Source organism: Otolemur garnettii, unplaced genomic scaffold (assembly GCF_000181295.1).
Source record: "Otolemur garnettii isolate 467f Iridium unplaced genomic scaffold, OtoGar3 scaffold00073, whole genome shotgun sequence".
Classification (NCBI taxonomy): Eukaryota; Metazoa; Chordata; class Mammalia; order Primates; family Galagidae; genus Otolemur; species Otolemur garnettii.
The window spans coordinates 9,548,411-9,567,442 of NW_003852468.1; the positions used below are offsets into that span (position 1 = coordinate 9,548,411).

At 40.3% G+C, this 19,032-nt stretch overlaps 2 protein-coding genes across 2 annotated transcripts in view; one reads left to right on the forward strand and one right to left on the reverse strand.

Annotated features, from left to right (window-relative positions):
• KCND3 (potassium voltage-gated channel subfamily D member 3) overlaps positions 1-509 on the forward strand; it is a 222,947-nt gene extending 222,438 nt beyond the window's left edge. The window contains exon 8 of the mRNA XM_003793882.3: positions 55-509. Coding sequence (XP_003793930.1) covers positions 55-256 — 202 coding nt within the window. The 3' untranslated portion in view covers positions 257-509. The remainder of the gene's footprint in view (positions 1-54) is intronic.
• Positions 510-10,265: 9,756 nt separating this feature from the next.
• Positions 10,266-19,032, reverse strand: part of DDX20 (DEAD-box helicase 20) — a 12,366-nt gene continuing 3,599 nt past the window's right edge. Inside the window, exons 3-11 of the mRNA XM_003793884.1 lie at positions 18,353-18,521; positions 17,639-17,753; positions 17,095-17,237; positions 16,807-16,945; positions 16,658-16,716; positions 15,325-15,407; positions 14,880-14,985; positions 14,676-14,777; positions 10,266-11,770 (exon numbers count right to left, since the gene is read on the reverse strand). Of these exons, the coding sequence (XP_003793932.1) occupies positions 10,623-11,770; positions 14,676-14,777; positions 14,880-14,985; positions 15,325-15,407; positions 16,658-16,716; positions 16,807-16,945; positions 17,095-17,237; positions 17,639-17,753; positions 18,353-18,521 (2,064 nt within the window). The 3' untranslated portion in view covers positions 10,266-10,622. The remainder of the gene's footprint in view (positions 11,771-14,675; positions 14,778-14,879; positions 14,986-15,324; positions 15,408-16,657; positions 16,717-16,806; positions 16,946-17,094; positions 17,238-17,638; positions 17,754-18,352; positions 18,522-19,032) is intronic.

Here is a 19,032-nt window from a genome sequence, read left to right on the forward strand (position 1 = left end):
GCTTGGGGATGGGACCAGCAGGAACCATCATCAACTCACTCTTTTCTATCCCAGTCGCTCCAGCCTTAATTTGAAAGCAGACGACGGACTGAGACCAAACTGCAAAACATCCCAGATCACCACAGCCATCATCAGCATCCCCACTCCCCCAGCGCTAACCCCAGAGGGGGAGAGTCGGCCACCCCCTGCCAGCCCAGGCCCCAACACGAACATTCCTTCCATAGCCAGCAATGTTGTCAAGGTCTCTGCCTTGTAAAACCACTGGACAGAGGGCCAGAGGGGTAGTGGGGAGTGAGGGGGGGCTGGCATGTTGGTGGGTGGCCACTGGGACCACCCCCTACCCCTTCCCCACTATTTCTGCCTGCCCATTGTACCCCTAGCACTGAGACTTGCGCCTGGAAGGAAAAGGAGGCCGCAAAGGGGTGCCTGAGGTTCACGCTGGTGGCGTGGACACAGGCTTGTGACACTGCATCTCACTGGGGCCAGAGGAAGGGAGGGAGGGTGGGGGGGATGGGCTTGTGGGTGGTATAGGCTGTGTGCCAGGATGGGGCCTGGAGGGGGGAGCCTCAGACCAAATAACAGTCGTTTCTGGAGACCCCAGTGAGGACGACCTAAGACCAAGAGCAGCCCAGAGGCCGAGTTGTCACATGCAAAACAGGAAGAAAATATAACACTGTGTATTTAAGCACCTTTTTCAAGGCTCTTAATGGATAATATTTATTCATGGGAAAAGGTGGAAAACAAAAACACCAACGGATTTTTGTGAAATGTTCTTCTTTATGGACCCAATACCTTTGAACCAAAACAAATGCATTTTGTGAAGGGTTTTTTTTTTTTTTCCTCCTTTTATAGCAAAAGCTTTTAGGCTAAGAAGTCAGTTATGGCTGAGTTCTCTCTCCATTCCCCCAGGTGGGTGAGGTCAATTGAGCCTGGGCCCCCACGGCCCAGCTGACCTGTGCGGAGCTGCCAAGTGACCACACAGCGGTCCTTGCCCTCTGTCTGTCCCTGTCTGCTCTGTCTCTGTACCTCTCCGCTTACCCCCTGGCTGTTTCTCTGTGTGTCCAGCCATCCATCTCTACATGAGTCTCAACGATCCGGAGACATGTTAGTAAAGCCTTCTTCACTGCCAAGCACTGCAGACTTGTGCCTGGGAGTTACATTTGTGTGACGCACTTGTGGAAGAGGAAAGAATGAAGCAGAAGTGAGGGGAGGATGGATTAGGGAAGTTTACCTTATAGAACAAAAGTGTTTCCCTTGTGGATGGAACCACTTGTGTTTGCAGTTTTGGTTTCTGGGAAGAAAAGGGAATGACCAGGAAAAACCCAACACGGGAGAAGCAGCCACCTCTGGCACATGCTGTGAAGAGAGAACAAAGTACCCAGGGCTTATGGCTGCAGTGGGCCTCTGTGGCACCTGGCTATGTCCCCTCTTTCAGAACCCACCACAAAGCCCATCCAGAGCTCTGCCCAGAGGCCCCATGGGCAGTTCCTCCAGAGAGGGCAGTGGTAGGGGATCCAAAACAGCTCCCACAAGGAGGCTATGGAAGGTTAAGCCTGTGTGTTTCATGAAGGTTGCTCCACAGCGTGAAAGCAAGTTCAAGATTCTAGGTGACTCTCACCTGTATGAAAGACACCTTGAGGCCTGAGGAGTCCTTAGACCAGATCCTCCCTGACGATAGCTGAAATGGGGAGAAGCCGGATCACCTCTGTGCAAGTAAGGGAGTAAAGATTATTTCTTGAAAAACCTGGATAACATATCTGTTCAAGTGGCTTGCAGCCTGCTGGGGCTGGGAACAGCATTTCTGGAATCTGAACCATTCTTCTCTGCTTTATGCAGAGCCTGGGGATTAGTGACAAGCCCCTTTCCACCCTCCCCAGTCCCAAGCTATTCTACTGTAGACTCTGTGGGCTCTGAAATGGTTGAGCTCCTCAGGAACTCTTTATCCACCCTACAGCTTAGTGGTTAGCTGCATAATTGTAGGCCAAGAACTTCTCTGCCCACCACAGCCATCTCAATGACCCTCACTAGCCAGGACCCTAAAAGCACCATCTCTGGGCTTCCCAGTGACCCCCGCTCAATTGACCCTGTAGGCAGGGAAAAATCAATGGGTTTTGAGGTGGGCAGCAGGCAGAGGAGGGGAGGCTTCTTTAGACATCTCCTTATGCTGACCCTCACTGACCGCTGACTGGATTTTTATCTCTGGGTCTGGATATCCCATTAATGTGGGAATGGACTGGTTCTTGTGCTCTGAGCTTAGGGTCTAAGAAGGCAGAAAAGCTTCAGACAACTACAGCATAATATGTGTGTATGCACACACATGAAACCAAACTAAACGAACAGGGAATATGCACTTAAATCCATTCGCTTCATTTCAGAAGACCAGGCTGGACTCCACTGAGACGGCAGACTAAGGACTAGAAAAGGATTTTTCTCTTAAAAGAATGGGTAATAGAATAATGTTAGGAATGTCTAAGTTATATATCATAAGATCTGAGTGAAATAAGGGATAAAGAGCCAAGTAGGAACGTGGTTGCATACACATACAAACTGCCTATGCTTATTTTAAGAACAGGTCACAGGCTTAGAATAGTGACTGATTCGACCAAGGATCTGTTTGGTAGAGCACCAAGGGAACACTTTAGTGGTTCCTACAAAACTTAAAAAATTTTAAATATCATTTCCCATGGGGCTTTTTGACCCTAATGGACTGAATGTTTTATATTCCTTCAATTTCATTTTCAAATACCACATTATTCCAGTTCCTAAAAGACCATTAGACCATTCCCTTCTTCTCCATCCCCCATTGTAGCCTTAGCCAGGGATATAGCACCTAGATCACCTCGAATCAACTCAAGAAAAAGATGTCAACCCAGGAAAATGGCACATCTGCAGAACAGAACACAGCAGGCTACACTGCTGTGAAGGGTTGGTAAGTAAACATAGGTCAGAGTGTGCTGAGTGAGTTTGGTAGGTCTAACGCATTGGCCAGGGACTAAAGAACCAGGATGTTAGGGTTTTCTGGAGACCAGTGGCCTTCTGGTACAAGGCTCTAGAGTTTTCACAGTTTATGAACCACTTACCATAATAAAAGATTTCCCCAAGCCCCCCTCCCATTCAGTTAAGGAGTGAGGAGCAAGGGGAGATGAAAAGCAAACCTAACAGCTACACTCAAATGTCACTTGAATGGAAACTTAGAAAAAAGTATTAAGAGTATACCAGAACTAGAAGAGATTAAAGACCATCTAATCCATTCTACAGTATAAAAGCTGAGGCCCAGAGATGTGAAATGGCTTGCTCAAGGACACAGAGTCATGTAATGACATGGCTAAGACCAGAACACAAATTCCTTGGCTGTTAGTATAATGCTTTTCCCTCCACGCCTGCTGCCTCTCAGAGCAATGCCATAATTGGAGACACGGTCTTATGTAGACATCAATACCACTTGGACACAACCCTTGGAGATCATCTGACTGTGCTAACACAAACCATACTTTGGAAACCACCATTCTCTGGGTAGAACCAGCTGTGGACTGTCCGTTCTGTCTGAAATTGTTGAACAGTGAAGTTTTTTCAGTCAAGTTGTTATCTCTTCTCAGATGAAGAGAAGACTAGGACAATGACATTTCAAGCATACTTCTTCTAGTCCTTGTGCTCCTTACTCCGATCTGTGATGGGTAGCAGGTAAAGTAACTAAATTTTCACTTCAGAGGGAGGAAAATAGGTGCAAATCTGAGTGACTTACCCAGTTCACATGGCAAGTTAGTGGTAGAGCTCTGGTTGCGGTCGAGGACCTAGACATCTTGTCCTGGGATGTCTCCTCCACATCATGTTGCATTGCTCTGAGGCTTATCTTTTTACTTACTACCTGGATTCCAAGGGTGGTGAACAGGGGAGGGAGCCTTCCATTCAGAACCACCCTGAACCAGGATCTCCAGAAGCAAACTCTGTACTCCTTCATCCCCTATTTTAATAACTAGTGCCAAGCTCAGGACTAACTGCATAGACTCCCTTTCAAAAGACTGAGATAGTCTCAACAATGGTTGAACACAATAGTTTACGCATAATTTGAGCAGAAATCAAAGTGGACAGTTAACGCTGATCCATAATTAACAAAAAAGTAAACTGGTGGGTATGCTGAGGACTTAATCCAGTTTTCAAAATATGATTCCTGCAGTTCAGGATCATGTCACTTATATTTTGAGGTTATTAATGAATTTCAGTCATCCAGGCTCCCTCTCTTCAATTACCAGGTAACTATAAGGCAGAGAGATCACAATGCTGTTAATTTAAGGCAATATTAGCTTTCCTTCTCTACTGGTTGGCATGGTAACTGTGACAAACTTTTATCATCCCTTTTTGATTTCCTAATGAAATCTCATTATTTGCAAAGCTTTAGAAATGACTGGATGAAGGAAAAACATTGTTATAACCCATGACCCTTGGAGCCCAAACAGCATCATGAAGATAATTGTTGAAACTAAGAGAAAGTGGCTATCAGAAAATGAAACAGCTTTAAAGAAGTTCTTTTTGAGTCTTGTTTTCTATTCAGAATGTTCTATGTTTTTTCTCATCAAGTGTGGGAATGACATTTATCTTAGCGGGTTACTTAACTACACTGGATGATGTCACTCTAACCAGTGTAGGGCACTGATCCAAGTCCTGGGGGCTCCTTGGACCAATGGACTATTTTACAAACCTGGGAGGTGGGAGGGATGGTATATTTTTGATAATCAGACATTCCAATGTAGTGTTTTCCTTAGAAGTCACCCCCCCATTAATGTTATTGTGAAAAACATCAAGTGTGTTCTTTTCTATTTTCGTATAATAAATGGGCTTTGCTTACCAACAGCATATTGGCAAAGAAGAAATACACTGTACAAAACTGCAGGAAGATAAACATGTGAAAACTTTCTATGAAAAAAACTTCTTGAGTTTCCTGTCGTCTTCTTTTGAAACTGTAGTGCATATGTTAAAACATGTATATCATTTACAGTATTGAGTCGTGTGCCACTGCTGTACCTGATGTATCCAATCTGGATTAAACAAACTATGTGCCACAAACCCTAAAATGACTATGAATATTTCTTTTACTATCAGTTCTCCTTTCTTTCCAAAGATGTTGCTATACATTGGGAAAAAGGGTCATTCAAACAAAGAAAGGCTTTCTGCTTTGCTAGAGAAAAGTTACAGAGTCTTAGAAGGGAATTAAAAGTCCTGGTATAATCTTCCTGCCCTGTCCCTGAATGCAAGCAACCCCTCTGTGATACCCCTGACAGTTCTTGCCTGCTTATACACTTGACTTGTGGGCGTTCACTGTCTAACAGGTAAAGCATTTGATTGCATTTGTCAATAGCTCTATTTTGAGGCCCAACTCTACGTTATTGAAAGAAAAGCTGCCTTTAGGTATTAGTACTAGTTCTGCTGAAGCAACACAAAGTATCTACTCTTTTGTCTAATCAAGGTCTCAAACTAAAAATAAAACTCAACTGCTGTATAGCACTTGGGTGACAGACACCCTTAAAAACACTGGCTTGATCACTACACAGTGTGTACATGTAAAAAAGTCACATGTGCCCCGTAAATTTATACAAATAAAGAGAAGTTTTAATACTGAATAGGGGAAAGATCCTGGGAATCAGATGGCAGAAACTCAAGTTTAAGTTCTATTACTTAATTGTATGAATTCACATCGTAGCTTTCTCTTGGCTTCAGTTTGTTTCTTCATCTTAAAAATGTGGGATTAGGGTGCAGTGGCACATTTCTGTTGTCCAGCTACTCAGGAGGCTGAGGTGGAAGCTGACTCAAGCCCAGGAGTTCTATTCCAGCCCGGACAACATAATAAGTCTCCAGCTTGACCCCCATCTCTTAAAAAAAAAAAAATGGGAATTAGATTAGTTATCTTGGAAGATCAGCTGATCAGCTCCAACCTTAACAATTCTGATTTAGGTGATAAAAGCAACAGGCACTCTCATGTTTCATTACGTGGCAACTACAGTGCAAATTCTTTTAACTTCCTTACGACTACAGATCCCAACAGATGAAAACAGTAACAGAAAAGGACCATTAAGGCAAATGCATAATGCCCAAAGGCCCTTGAAATTGACTGTTAAGTCATTTTGATCACTAATGCTTACATCCTTATTGCCACTAGGTGTCACTACAGACCCACAGTTCAAATAATCCAGTGGCAGCCGAATGTACACCCGGCAATTCATGCTTTTCATTAAAAAGCAGCAAATGTCAATTGGGACATGTGTGCCTGGTCACAGAGGTGCAAAGTAATAAAAATATTCTACACAACAACAACAACAAAAAAAGGCTCAGCGCCTGTGGCTCAAGTGGCTAAGGCACCAGCCACATACACCTAAGGTGGAGGGTTTGAATCCAGCCCAGGCCTGCCAAACAACAATGATGGCTGCAACCAAAAAATAGTTGGGCATTGTGGCAGGCACCTGTGGTCCTAGCTACTTGGGAGGCGGAGGCAGGAGACTCACTTGAGCCCAGGAGTTGGAGAGTTGGAGGTTGCTGTGAGCTGTGATGCCACTGCACTCTATCCAGGTGGACAGCTTAAGGCTCTGTCTCAAAATATATATATATATATATATATATATATATTCATTCTACAAAAAAAATTAGAGAATAACTTTATGATAGAGTTCCAATGTCACCTATGGCTATCAAAAAAATTGTTTTAAATAACATCAATTTATTTGTACTTAGGAAGAAGAAACCCTAGTACTTCAGACTACTCCCTTGTCTCATAGAGATTGATCAGAAGTACAATAATTCATGTTCTTGTTTTTTTTGCAGACAAGAGTCTCACTATGTGGCCCTGGGTAGAGTACCATGGCATCACAGCTCACAGCAACCTCAAACTCTTGGGCTTAAGCGATTCTCTTGCCTCAGTCTCCCAAGTAGGTGGGATTACAGGCATCCACCACAATGCCTGGCTATTTTTTGGTTGCAGTTGTTATTGTTGTTTGGCAGGCCCAGGCTGGTTTCAAACCTGCCAGCTCTGGTGTAGGTGGCTGGCGCCCTAGCTGCTGAGCTACAGGCACCAAGTCTATAATTCATGTTCAATTGTGTTTAGTATTCACGGGCTGGAGTTTACCTTTAAACCACATTTTTAAAAGGTTAGTTGATATTACTACAAGACTTTAGAAAGTATTACTGTTAATTAGCCAAAAGAATAATTTGTATTCTAAATCAGAATTATCCAAAGAAGATTTCCTAACGATCTCTCTATATGTTAATACTGCTGACCTAACTCAAGTGAAAGTTTCATATGAATAGTCATAGTTCAATATATTGATTTAAAAAGTATTCAAAAATTCAGACGTCTAACCAAGTCATACTAGCCTTCATACAAATTACCTGAGTTTATAAAAGCTGAATTTGATTATCTTTTTCCCTAGAGTATTTTCTCTTCCATATGAGAGATAATAATTATTATCTTGTACTTAGAAGGGACCCTAAAAATCTTCTAGTCCAACTTCCACTTTGATGAGAAAACTGGACTGGACCTTGAGAGATTAAATGATTATAGTACAAGGTTAAAAAGTAGGTAGCAGTGGTCTCAAGCAGGACACGTACTCTTTTCATTACACCAGAGTGTTCTCCTGTGACACTACCTTAAACCTCTCAATAGATCCAACATTACAAGGACATGACCCTGGACTGACAATTCCAAAAAATTCCATGCAAAGATGTCACACAAAAGTAACAGCAGATTCTTTCCACATCCACCACTATAACTACCTCTCTTGAGAAAGTAGCAGCTACAATTTTTCTGGTAAATGCTTATGAAAATCGAAGCAATTAGTATTTTTGTATGTTACACGTGTGCTTACCTCCAGCTTATTTTCCTGTGGAGGGAAAAAAAGCAAACACAAAATAGAGAATCCAATTAATTTGAAGATTAATGGGTAACCTCATCTCTAATTAAGATGCAGCAATACCATAATTAAAATCCCCTAGCAATGACAAACTGTGAACTTGGGCTATATTGTTGGGGGAAAAGGGTAGAAAAAGAGATAAATTTAATTATATAGCAATGACAGATCTTATTTAAATGTGTAATTAAAATCTCTACTTCTTAATGACATACTGGACCTAATTATGGATTTGCTACCTAGTGTTAATACTTCCTGAGTTGGTAATATCTACACAGTACTGATACACATTAAGTAAAGCCTACCAGTGTCCAAACCAGTTGACAGGAATCCAAATTAGTTTAGGATTGGCTCGGCACCTGTGGCTCAAGTGGCTAAGGCACCAGCCACATACACCTAAGGTGGCGGGTTTGAATCCAGCCTGGACCCGCCAAACAACAATAACGGCTGCAACCAAAAATTAGCCAGGTGTTGTGGCGGGAATCTGTGGTCCCAGCTACTTGGGAAGCTGAGGCAGGAGACTCGCTTGAGCCCAGGAGTTGGAGGTTGCTGTGAGCTGTGAAGCCACGGCACTCTACCCAGGGGGATAGCTTGAGGCTCTGTCTCAAAAAAAAAAAAATAATAATTTAGGATTGTTACATGGGTGGTGGGGAGTAAATGACAATGGCTGTGGGTGTTTGCTGACATCCCAGGGAAAAGGTGTTTGTAACTGCCTAGACAAGCATATACACAGGAAAATAAGTAAATACACATCTTTATACATAAGGGGTTCTCTCACCAGAAATCCAGTTCACAGAAAGCTTTGGGAATCAAAAGCTTAGACGAAGTGGACTTCCAGAAAAAAAAAGAATGTTAACTTCCATTACCTTTTTCCAAATCACAATTTATAGCTACACTATCTCAGAAAAATGACAGCTCCCCTTGTCCAAGCATTAGAAGTAAAAATATGGGGTAAGTCTTTTAGAAGACACAAGCTTGGGACACACTGAGAATTTGAACAGAATGAATTCCAGTTTCCACAAAATACTTAAACCTAAGAGGTAGAATTTTCCTTTAGCCCACCAGCAGAGGTCAGCTCTTAGCCTGACTTCCAAAGATGAGCATGAGAGGGTCTATGAACCCCTTGAAATTACCCACTTTTTTGTTTATAGAATGAGAAATTTTCTGGGGTCAATCTCTCCCTTTCATTTAGTTCACTAAAAGATCTATGAACCAACAAAAATTAAGAATGGCTTCTCTACCTGAGCAACATAAAACTGCCACTGCTGACCCTGGGCTATTACAGTACAGATGTGGACAGTTTTCACAATCTCAAGAGCAAAAGACAGTTAAAAAATAAACATGTCAACATGCTTAGTGAAATTTTACTAGAAGCATGCATTTTTACTGGAAACAAAAAGTATCCAGTACCTAATTTAGAATAATCTAAAGCAATGTTTATTCCTTCCTGGAGTCCTCAAAGAACTAAAAAAGAACCATCATCCAATCCAGCAATCCCATTGCTGGAAATCTACCCATAAAGAAATCAGTATTAGAAAAGATATTTGCAGCACTACTTACAATACAAAGACATGGAATCAACCTAAGTGTCCATCAACAGAGGAGTGGAAAAATAAAATGTGGAAAAAATGGGGTATTATTCAACCATAAAAAAGAAAACCGTGTCTTTTGCAGCAACATGAATGGAACTGGAGGTCATTATTTTAAGTGAAACCACCCAGACAGAGAAAGGTAAACACTGCATGTGTTTTCACTTCTAAGTGGAAGCTAAATGTGTATATACACAAGCAGATTGTGGACAATGGAAACGCAGTGGTGAGGGAGACAGCTGAGAGGTTGCTGAACGGGTAGAACATACATTGCTTTAGTGATGTATGTGCTGAAGGTGCTCTGACTTTACCACAATATTATCAATGTAGTGACACTGCACTTGTACCCTATGAATATATACAAATAAAAAATAAATGGAAAACCTGCCTAAACCTGAGAGGATTTTCTGATCTACCATGCTACAAATTTCTGTAAGAATGTACCTATATGGGCTCGGCACCTGTGGCTCAAGTGGCTAAGGCGCCAGCCACATACACCTAAGGTGGCGGGTTCGAATCCCCAGCCCGGGCCCGCCAAACAACAATGGCTGCAACAAAAAAATAGCCGGACGTTGTGGCGGGCGCCTGTGGTCCCAGCTACTTGGGAGGCTGAGGCAGAAGACTTGCTTGAGCCCAGGAGTTGGAGATTGCTGTGAGCAGTGAAGCCATGGCACTCTACCCAGGGGTACAGCTTGAGGTTCGTAAAAAAAAAAAAAAAAGAATGCACCTATATGGAAGGAAATGCAGCCCATGCCTTTTGTAAAGAAGTCCACAGCAAACTAACATTACGTTTCAAATTTCAACTGTTTTTATTCCTTTTAAGTTAACAGTGGTATATGTCATCTTTTTAAATGTTTATTTTGGGAACATCTTATAGAAAATGGCACCCTAGGATCTTCAGTTCTATGTCCCAAAAATTCTTTCAAGAGTCTGATGAAATTTCTTTAAAAACTCTTAAAAAAACAAATACAACCTGGCCTAAATAACAATCTGAAAAATAGTAATATCCCAGTGGAAAGTCTCAAATCTTTTCACATTCCTCAAAAATGCCACTACATGCCACTGTACTACAGCTCAAGGAGGATGGATATCCAAAGGTTATCACTTGATAGTTCCTGATAGACTCAGGTATATCCTATAATCACTGGTTACCACGCATCATTTCCTGTAGATAAATGGTATTCATGTGATAGGCTGCCATCCAACTCGGATGTCTCTGAGCATTCCAATAATATGACTGAGATGCAGCAGCATAGTATTCTTGCCATGCCCTGTAGTAAGCTCTCCAGTACTCCTCATAATCCTGATAAGTATCGGAAAAACTTGGATGTGTTTCCCTGTAACAGTCACACCAACCATCTTCTTGGGGTTCTGTCTGCAATCGATAGGAAGACCGCCTGGGTAGGTTTCTCCGGCTCTGCTTAGCTCTCTGGTTAACCCCCTCTTTATGCCTTGCCTTTGTCTGGACCTCAGGGGATTCCTGATATTCCTCTAGATTGGAGGTGTCATTTCCGTTCAGAGGTTGTTCCAAAGAGACATGACCATTCACAGGAGCAGACTCAGAATCTTTCAGCTGAGGATCTGAAGAGCCTTCCAAGTATGATTTATTTCCTTTGCTCTGGGATGAAGTCCTCGAGCTGTAAGAATCACTGTCACTCTCAGAGTCTCCAGATTGGCTACTACTTGCCAATATCTGAACTCTCTCTTCAGGAACTCTATTTTTCACAAAACCATTTTGAGGATTCACAGTCTGATCCCCAGGACCTGTATAGTGCCTAATGATTTCCACAGGTTTCTCTAGCCCCTCTTTAATATAGTGTTCATAATCCTCTACCAATTCTGCAAAAGTCAAAGTGTATGGCTGACGGTTTTTAAAGGAAGACAGACAAGGAATTTGGGGCAGTGACACTGGTAAAGCATCTGTGACCTGGTGCTGACTATTGGTAGAGTTCTCAACAGGGGCCTGAACAGAACTCTTCAACTGCTCTTCCAATCGTAGTTCTTTTGGAGAGACTGCTTTTTCTATGACTCCACACTCTGAGTGGCTTTTCACAGGAAGCTTTTGTTTGGTATTATTTTTTGATTTGACTGATTGTGCAGATACAGAAGTATTTCTAGAAGCCAAGTGGTTACCATGAGCTTTCTGAGTTTGAAAGGTTCTCTCCATTTTTTGAATTTGCTTTTTTAGGGGTTGGGAAGGTACATTTGCTAAGCCATAGGTATGCACAGCTGCTTTAACCTCCACATCCCAATCCAAACATTCTTCCATCAGATCGGGAGGAATGGGATCTACACAAAAAAGAAGATAGTATTAAAATTTTCAAGCTATTCTAGACCAGCATTTTCTGAATAATTCATAAAGTTTTCCATGATCAAATAAGGTTAAGAATCAAAATATGCAAATAATATACTAAGAATTACATTACTATGTTAAAAGACCTAAGCAATCCTTCAATAAAAAAGTATATCTGAGAAATATACATGATCCATCTCATACTCACAAGTACTCTCTCTCCTTACCCCTATGCAAACAAGAGCCACTCTAGAAGTGACTTACAAATCTGCACCAATTTTCCCATATTTTCTCTCCTTCCTCTTCCCAACCCCTCCCCCCTTTATCTTACTACTGCTGACAGCTAAACAAGATATCAGAAAATTCACTCCCCAAAGCTTATCACCTAGGAAATACACCTGTAACTCTGTACACCTAACTAAATCTGCCACTGTATACGCCAACAGAGGAGATCACTGCCCTTAACAGTAAAAGGAAACCTCTGCAGGGGAAAAAAAAAGATAACTGTGAAAAGCCCTGTAGTACCAATGACATTTCTGGTTTTTTGTTTTTTTTTGAGACTGAGTCTCAAGCTGTCACCCTGGGTAGAGTGCTGTGGCATCACAGCTCACAGGAACCTTCAACTCCTGGGCTCAAGCAATTCTCCTGCCTCCGCCTCCCAAGTAGCTGGGACCACAGGCGCCTACCACAACACTTGGCTGTTTTTTGGTTGCAGCCATCGTTGTTGTTTGGTGGGTCCAGGCTGGACTTGAACCCAGCAGCTCAGGTGTATGGACTGGCGCCTTAGCCACTTGAGCCACAGGCACCAAGCCGACATTTCTAATTTTTAAAAAATTTCCTGGCTTCAGAAATTTCCTACTCCATCCAGTTGTGACAATTTGTAGAGGCTCTATACACTCAGACCTTTTCAAAGGTGATCAATTTTAGTCTTAGGCAGACAAGACAGTCTGAGTCCCTACTTTCCAGAGATCTTTCCTGTCTGTTGCTGCTGTTTATGCTCCATGTGTCTGAACCCACAAAATCGCTCAGGTCTGGATTCTTCAGTGGATACTCTTGATCCTTTACTGAACCTGATGACTAAAATTGATTCCTACTCCCATGGTATGTTCCGCTTGCCTAGGCCTATCATGCAGGCTAATTTCCCCATCTCTGCCTCACAAAACTCATCTAAAATAGTCTGTTGCCACACAAGTTCCCAGTCTGACAGATAGTAGATCAACAGCATGAATACCATCTTCTCATGATTTCTGGGCTCTGTTAACATTACATAACGATCCAAACATGTAGGGCAGTGCCTATGGCTCAGTGAGTAGGGCACTGGCCCCATATACTGAGGGTGGCAGGTTCAAACCTGGCCCCAGCCAAACTGCAACCAAAAAAAGAAAATAGCCAGGCATTGTAGCAGGCGCCTAGCTTCTTGGGAGGCTGAGGCAAGAGAATCGCCTAAGCCCAAGAGCTGGAGATTACTGTGAGCTGTGATACCACATCACTCTACCAAAGGCAGTAGAGTGAGGCTCTGTCTCAAAAAAAAAAAAAAAAAATCCAAGTATATAATTTTCCAGTATCCAAAAACAAATTTTACTTTTATCACTAGATGTTATGATACTGAATCCTATAAGCAGTCTACTACCAACAATTTTCAATTTATTTTTTTCCATATCAGACCACCAATAAACTTATATGTAGAAAGAATTGACAGTTTTAGAACTGACACATCTATTCTAAAGATATGGTCTCAAGACCATCTATTCTAAAACATTTTATAAATTAAGACATTAAGCTTAGGGCAATTAAAGAGATCTATAAAAGATCATGAAATAAGTTATTATTACTAAGTCACAACTACCAGAATCCACAATAGTCCGAGACCCAAAGCTTTACCTAGCTTTGTAAAATAGAGAAATTAAATATAATATCAACAAAATACTCAGTTCTATTTATTCAGTAACCACACAGCCCATATTCTACCAGGTCATGTATATATTAAACATGAATACATTTATGTGTATGTAGCAATATAGGCATATATACACTACTTACAGTGTATGTTTTTGATATAACATGCACATCAAACAAACCTATTTCCACCCAAAAGTCTTTTAGGTTTTTTTTTAAAGAGATCATAAATAGCTATAAACACTGTTTCCAAGACAATGCTTAAAACCCAGCATGAAAAATGAATAACTAAAATCTAAAAAAACCCAGATTTTTCAAGATAGTGTTCAAATTAAAAATGCTATTTCTTCCTCGTGGTTCCAAAGAGTATGGCAAGAATTACCTTCATTGCAACTAAAAACAGGTTAAGGTATCCCCCCTTACATCAAAAAATAAAATCAAATTATAAAGCCACTAACCCAAAACACAGAGCTAATACAGAGTATTTCTCATGCACCAGTTGTTAGCCTGCAGATCTCTCCCTGCTACTTATTAGTTGTGACACCTTTACTTTACTTAACTTCTTTATGCCTAAATGTTCTGTTCTACAAAAAGCAGATAATAATCATACATACCTTACAGGATTGTGGTAAAAATTAAATGAGTTAATACATATATAGTAAGGTCAGGTATGGTGGCTCACACCTGGCACTCTGGGAGGCCAAGGTGAGTGGACTGCCTGAGCAAATGCAAGACCCTGTATCTACTAAAAATAAAAAAAAAACTAAGGCAAGAGGACCACTTGAGCCCTAAAGTTTGAGGTTGCTGTGAACTATGACACCACAGCACTCTACCAAGGGTGACAAAACGAGACTCTGTCTCAAAAATATATATATAAAAAAAATATATAAACATACATATTGATTACAGTACCCAACCCAAGTGTCTATGTTAGCTATTATTTTTTTATGCTCATCATAACTACAATTATTATTTTGACAGCAAAATGAAACAGACAAAATGTACCTGGTAAAGGAAGAAGGTTGATATTACATTTCTGGGCAATTTTCATCATTACATTTTCTTCTTCTCCCCGGCAACAGTAGGTCACTGTCAGTCCCAAGGTACCTAAAGAATATTAAGGAGTAAATCAATTTCCACATTAATGACATTCCACATCCACCTGTCATATTAGATTCCTCCCTTTAAAGAAAGCAAACTTTTCTTTACCAAAACGGCCAGCTCTGCCAATCCGATGCATATATGTCTCCCAGTCCAATGGTACATCCAGATTTACAACCAGATTCACCTTCTCGGCATCAATCCCACGGGAAGTCTTGAATTGAGTAAGACAGCAATTATTTGTTTGCATTAACTATAGTATGGCTACCAATACACACTATGTCCTTCTAGTATGACCAAGAGCCAAGTTAAGAACAGGAGGATATTTAGGAGCAGAGGAAAAGGAAATTCATTCCTAATGACTGACTAATTTTAAGAACAAAGGTCAAAATATTAAAGACATTTTAAGAAAAGCATTTTCCCCAGCACTGAAAAAATAATTATCTTCTGGTATTCTTGTTAGATACACCCACATAATAGATGAAATCTGTACATATGATAATAGAACATATGTCAAGATGGATTAGTCACCCAAACTTAACAGGAAATTTACCAAATCTGTGGAAATGAGGACTCTGCAATGAAACTGCTTCAGTTTAGCCATAGCATCAAGACGCTGATTCTGATTCATGTTGCCTAAAAAGACCCAAAAAGAAAGTCATAAAAACTAAGCTAATACATATTTATCATGTCTACAAAAAGCAAAAATCATAACATCCAGTCTTAACCCTTTTTTTTTCCTTTTGAGACAAAGTCTGTTGCCCTCGGTAGAGTGCTGTGGCATCAGCCCACAGCAACCTCAAACTCTTGGGCATAAGCGATTCTCTTGCCTCAGCCTCCCAAGTAGCTGAGACTACACGCACCCACCACAATGCCAGGCTAATTTTTTGTTACAGTTGTTGTCATTGTTTAGCAGGCTCGGGCCAGGTTTGAACCCGCCTACCTCGGTATACAGGACCAGCATCTAAACAATGAGCTATGGGCCAAGCCACTGATCTTAACACTTTAAATATACACTCCAGAGTTAATTCTACCCTGTGCAAATCTGGTCTAAGATCTAAAGTCAAGATCTTTTAAAATATGGTTTAAGCCATTAACTTGAAATTCAAAAATCACTTTTAAATGGTGACAAGGCTATACCTGTAGATAAGACGTTCTGTCTGGAAAGTCACATATACAGTAAAACAAGCCATTCTTAGGAAAATAAAACTGTTTTAATCAACTATTTGTAAACTTGGCATTGAAGAGTGACCTACAGTTAAAATATTGGTTCATCAGGAAAGTCTCCACACTATATTATATTATGATTAAAAAGCTTAAATTAAAAGCTTGTTTAATTTAAAGGTTAAAAATTAAGCAGAGACAAAAACAAAACTCCAAACTCTAAAAAGGATCTCACTGATCGAAAATTCCTTTAAATCTTTCATTCCTATTAAGCTAATCACAGTAATTTAACTTTGCAGCAAAAACTGAATCATTTTTCCCTTCCATAAGACAGCCATTTCAGGTAGTAATTCTGAGCATTTTAACAATGATTAGGTAAAGGAAAAAAATATTTCACTCTTCAGACAACAAAGACAAACTTTGTTTTTATGATTTTTGCTTTTTGTGGACTTGATAATACTTATGGATGTAACTCAAACAGATCCTAAATAATTTAAGTATTTTTGCATACTAATTTTTTACTACATACCAAATTGCTCCTTAAAAATACAAAGATATTGATCAAACTGAAATAAAAAATAAGCCTGAAATGTCTTTTACTCTGAAGATTCACTGTAACCTCACACTCCTAAGACAGCTCATAAAGTATCATTTCTTTCTCCTGACTTTGGAGGCTTCAAGTCAGTACACTAAACATTGATTAAAGGAAGAGATGAACTTACCTGAAATACATTCAGCAGGAAAGCCTTTAGAAGAAAGGATATCAGCCAAATGTTGTGCTCTATGAAAAATAATATAATTTTACAAATACTGCCCCATGCCTATCCTTTTATTTTGTAAGTTTCCCAGATGACCTTTTAAGTTACATTACCTGCTGTGCAAATTAGAAAAGACTAAAGCTTGATTAAATGGAATTCTGCTGAACAGTTCCTGTAAATGCTGAGCCTTTTCCTCAAAAATCTTGTGAGCCAAAGGATATGAATTGACAATTTTGTAATACTGCTTCAAACCTGTGAAGAAGTCAAGAGTTGTCAGTTAAAACAAACATATCTGCTACCTTCTAATAGCAACTACAAAACAGCAATAAACAACTAGGCAAGGGAAAATTCTAGAATGTCACAAAAGAAAAACAGTAGAAGTATTCAAAATCTATACACACCTATCAGACTTGGATCACTGGAATTCAGTCTTACAAAAGTGGGATCTCTCATGTACTTTGTTAAAGCATTAGCCAAAAATTCAGGGTAAGTAGCTGACACTGCCAACATCTGTTTACTGGTAGGCAAGGAAGAATAAATCCAACTGCAAAATAGAAGGGAAACATATACCATGAAAATTATTCAGACAGTAATCACCACCTGGAAAAGCTAAAGATAGATATTATGGGGCGTTATTTTATTTATTTATTTATTTTAAGACAGAGTCTCACTATGTCGCCCTCAGTAGAGTGCCATGGTGTCATTGCACCTCAAACTCTTGGGACTTAAGCAATTCTCTTGCCTCAGCCTCCCAAGTAGCTGGGACTACAGGCACCCACCACAACATCCAACTATTTTCTTGTCGCAGTTGTCACTGTTGTTTAGCTGGCCAGGTAGGGCTCAAACCCACCAGCCTTGGTGCATGTGGCTGGAGCCATAACCACTGTGCTACAGGCGCTGAGCCAAGGGCATTATTTTAATAATCAGGTTATTCATTTTTCTTACTTAATTTGTTCCTGGAAGCTGCCTTCTTCTAAGAGCTTATCTGCTTCATCAAGAATAAAGAGACGTATACTGCCTGGGTTCAAGTAGTCAAGTTCTATAAGTTGTTTGATTCTGCCTAAATTTCAGGAAAAAAACCACATTGAAATATTTATAATATACCAAATTTGTGCAAACTTCAACCAATGTTGTTACTCTACCTACTCACAGACCATACTGCTCAATTTCCTAACTCAACTCTTGTTGTGCATTTATACACTAAACCACAAATTAAAAATCTTGAGTTCTGATCTTGTTAAAACCCCTTATTGTTCCCGTAAGTTTCATCACAAATAGTATGAAAAATAAACAGCATTCCTATCAAAAGACCTGAGTGCACTGAATGCTAGAGTCTAATTCTTAATGATTCATGACCCAAAGAGTAACAGACAACCCAAAGAATATCCCAACCCATGCTAGAAAGGCTTCCCAAGTCCTCATTTCTCTTCTTCTCAGAAACCTTATCCCATGTGTATTCTCAAACATCCTTATGACTGAAGATTTCATAAATTCCACTGGTAATCTAGCCATATGCCTTTATCTCACTAGTCTGATGCTCTTCATTTCTAATCAAAATAATTATCACAGTTACCAAAAACTTCTATTTATCCTCATTATTATATTAAAAGTATTAAGGTCCTTAAAAGCTCCAATTACCAGCAGCCTTTGTTATCTTACCAGGAGATCCAACAGCAATATGACATTTTTTAAGTCTGGTTTTGTCTTGTGACAAAGGGGTCCCTCCAATGAAGACATGACACTCTAAGCCTTCCATTTTGATTCCAATAGCTGTAATAACAGAATGTATCTGTACAGCAATCTCTCTTGTAGGAGCCAAGATCAAAATCTAAAAAATTATAAAATACACTTTTAATAAGTCAAAGGAATAAATATATACAACTGGCACATTCGTTATATGATCCACTGTATTTCACATTAACAATGATTTAAAATAAGTTTTTATTGATAAGGGAACATACATCTGTCCCTCAGTATCAGCAGGGGATTGCTTCCAGGACCCAGATATATAACAAAATCAGCAGATACTCAAGTCCCTCAAATAAAATGACATCTATTTGCAAATAACCTACGCATATCCTCCCATATACTTCAAATCATCTCCAGATTACTTATAATACCTAATATAGGCCAGGCACAGTGGCTCATGCCTATAATCCTAGCACTCTAGAAGGCCAAGGTGGGCAGACTGCTTGAGCTCACAAGTTCAAGACCAGCCTGAACTAAAGCAAGACCCCCATCTCTACTAAAAATAGAAAAACCAGGCTCAGCGCCTATAGCTCAACAGGCTAAGGCGCCAGCCACGTACACCTAAGGTGGCGGGTTCGAATCCCCAGCCC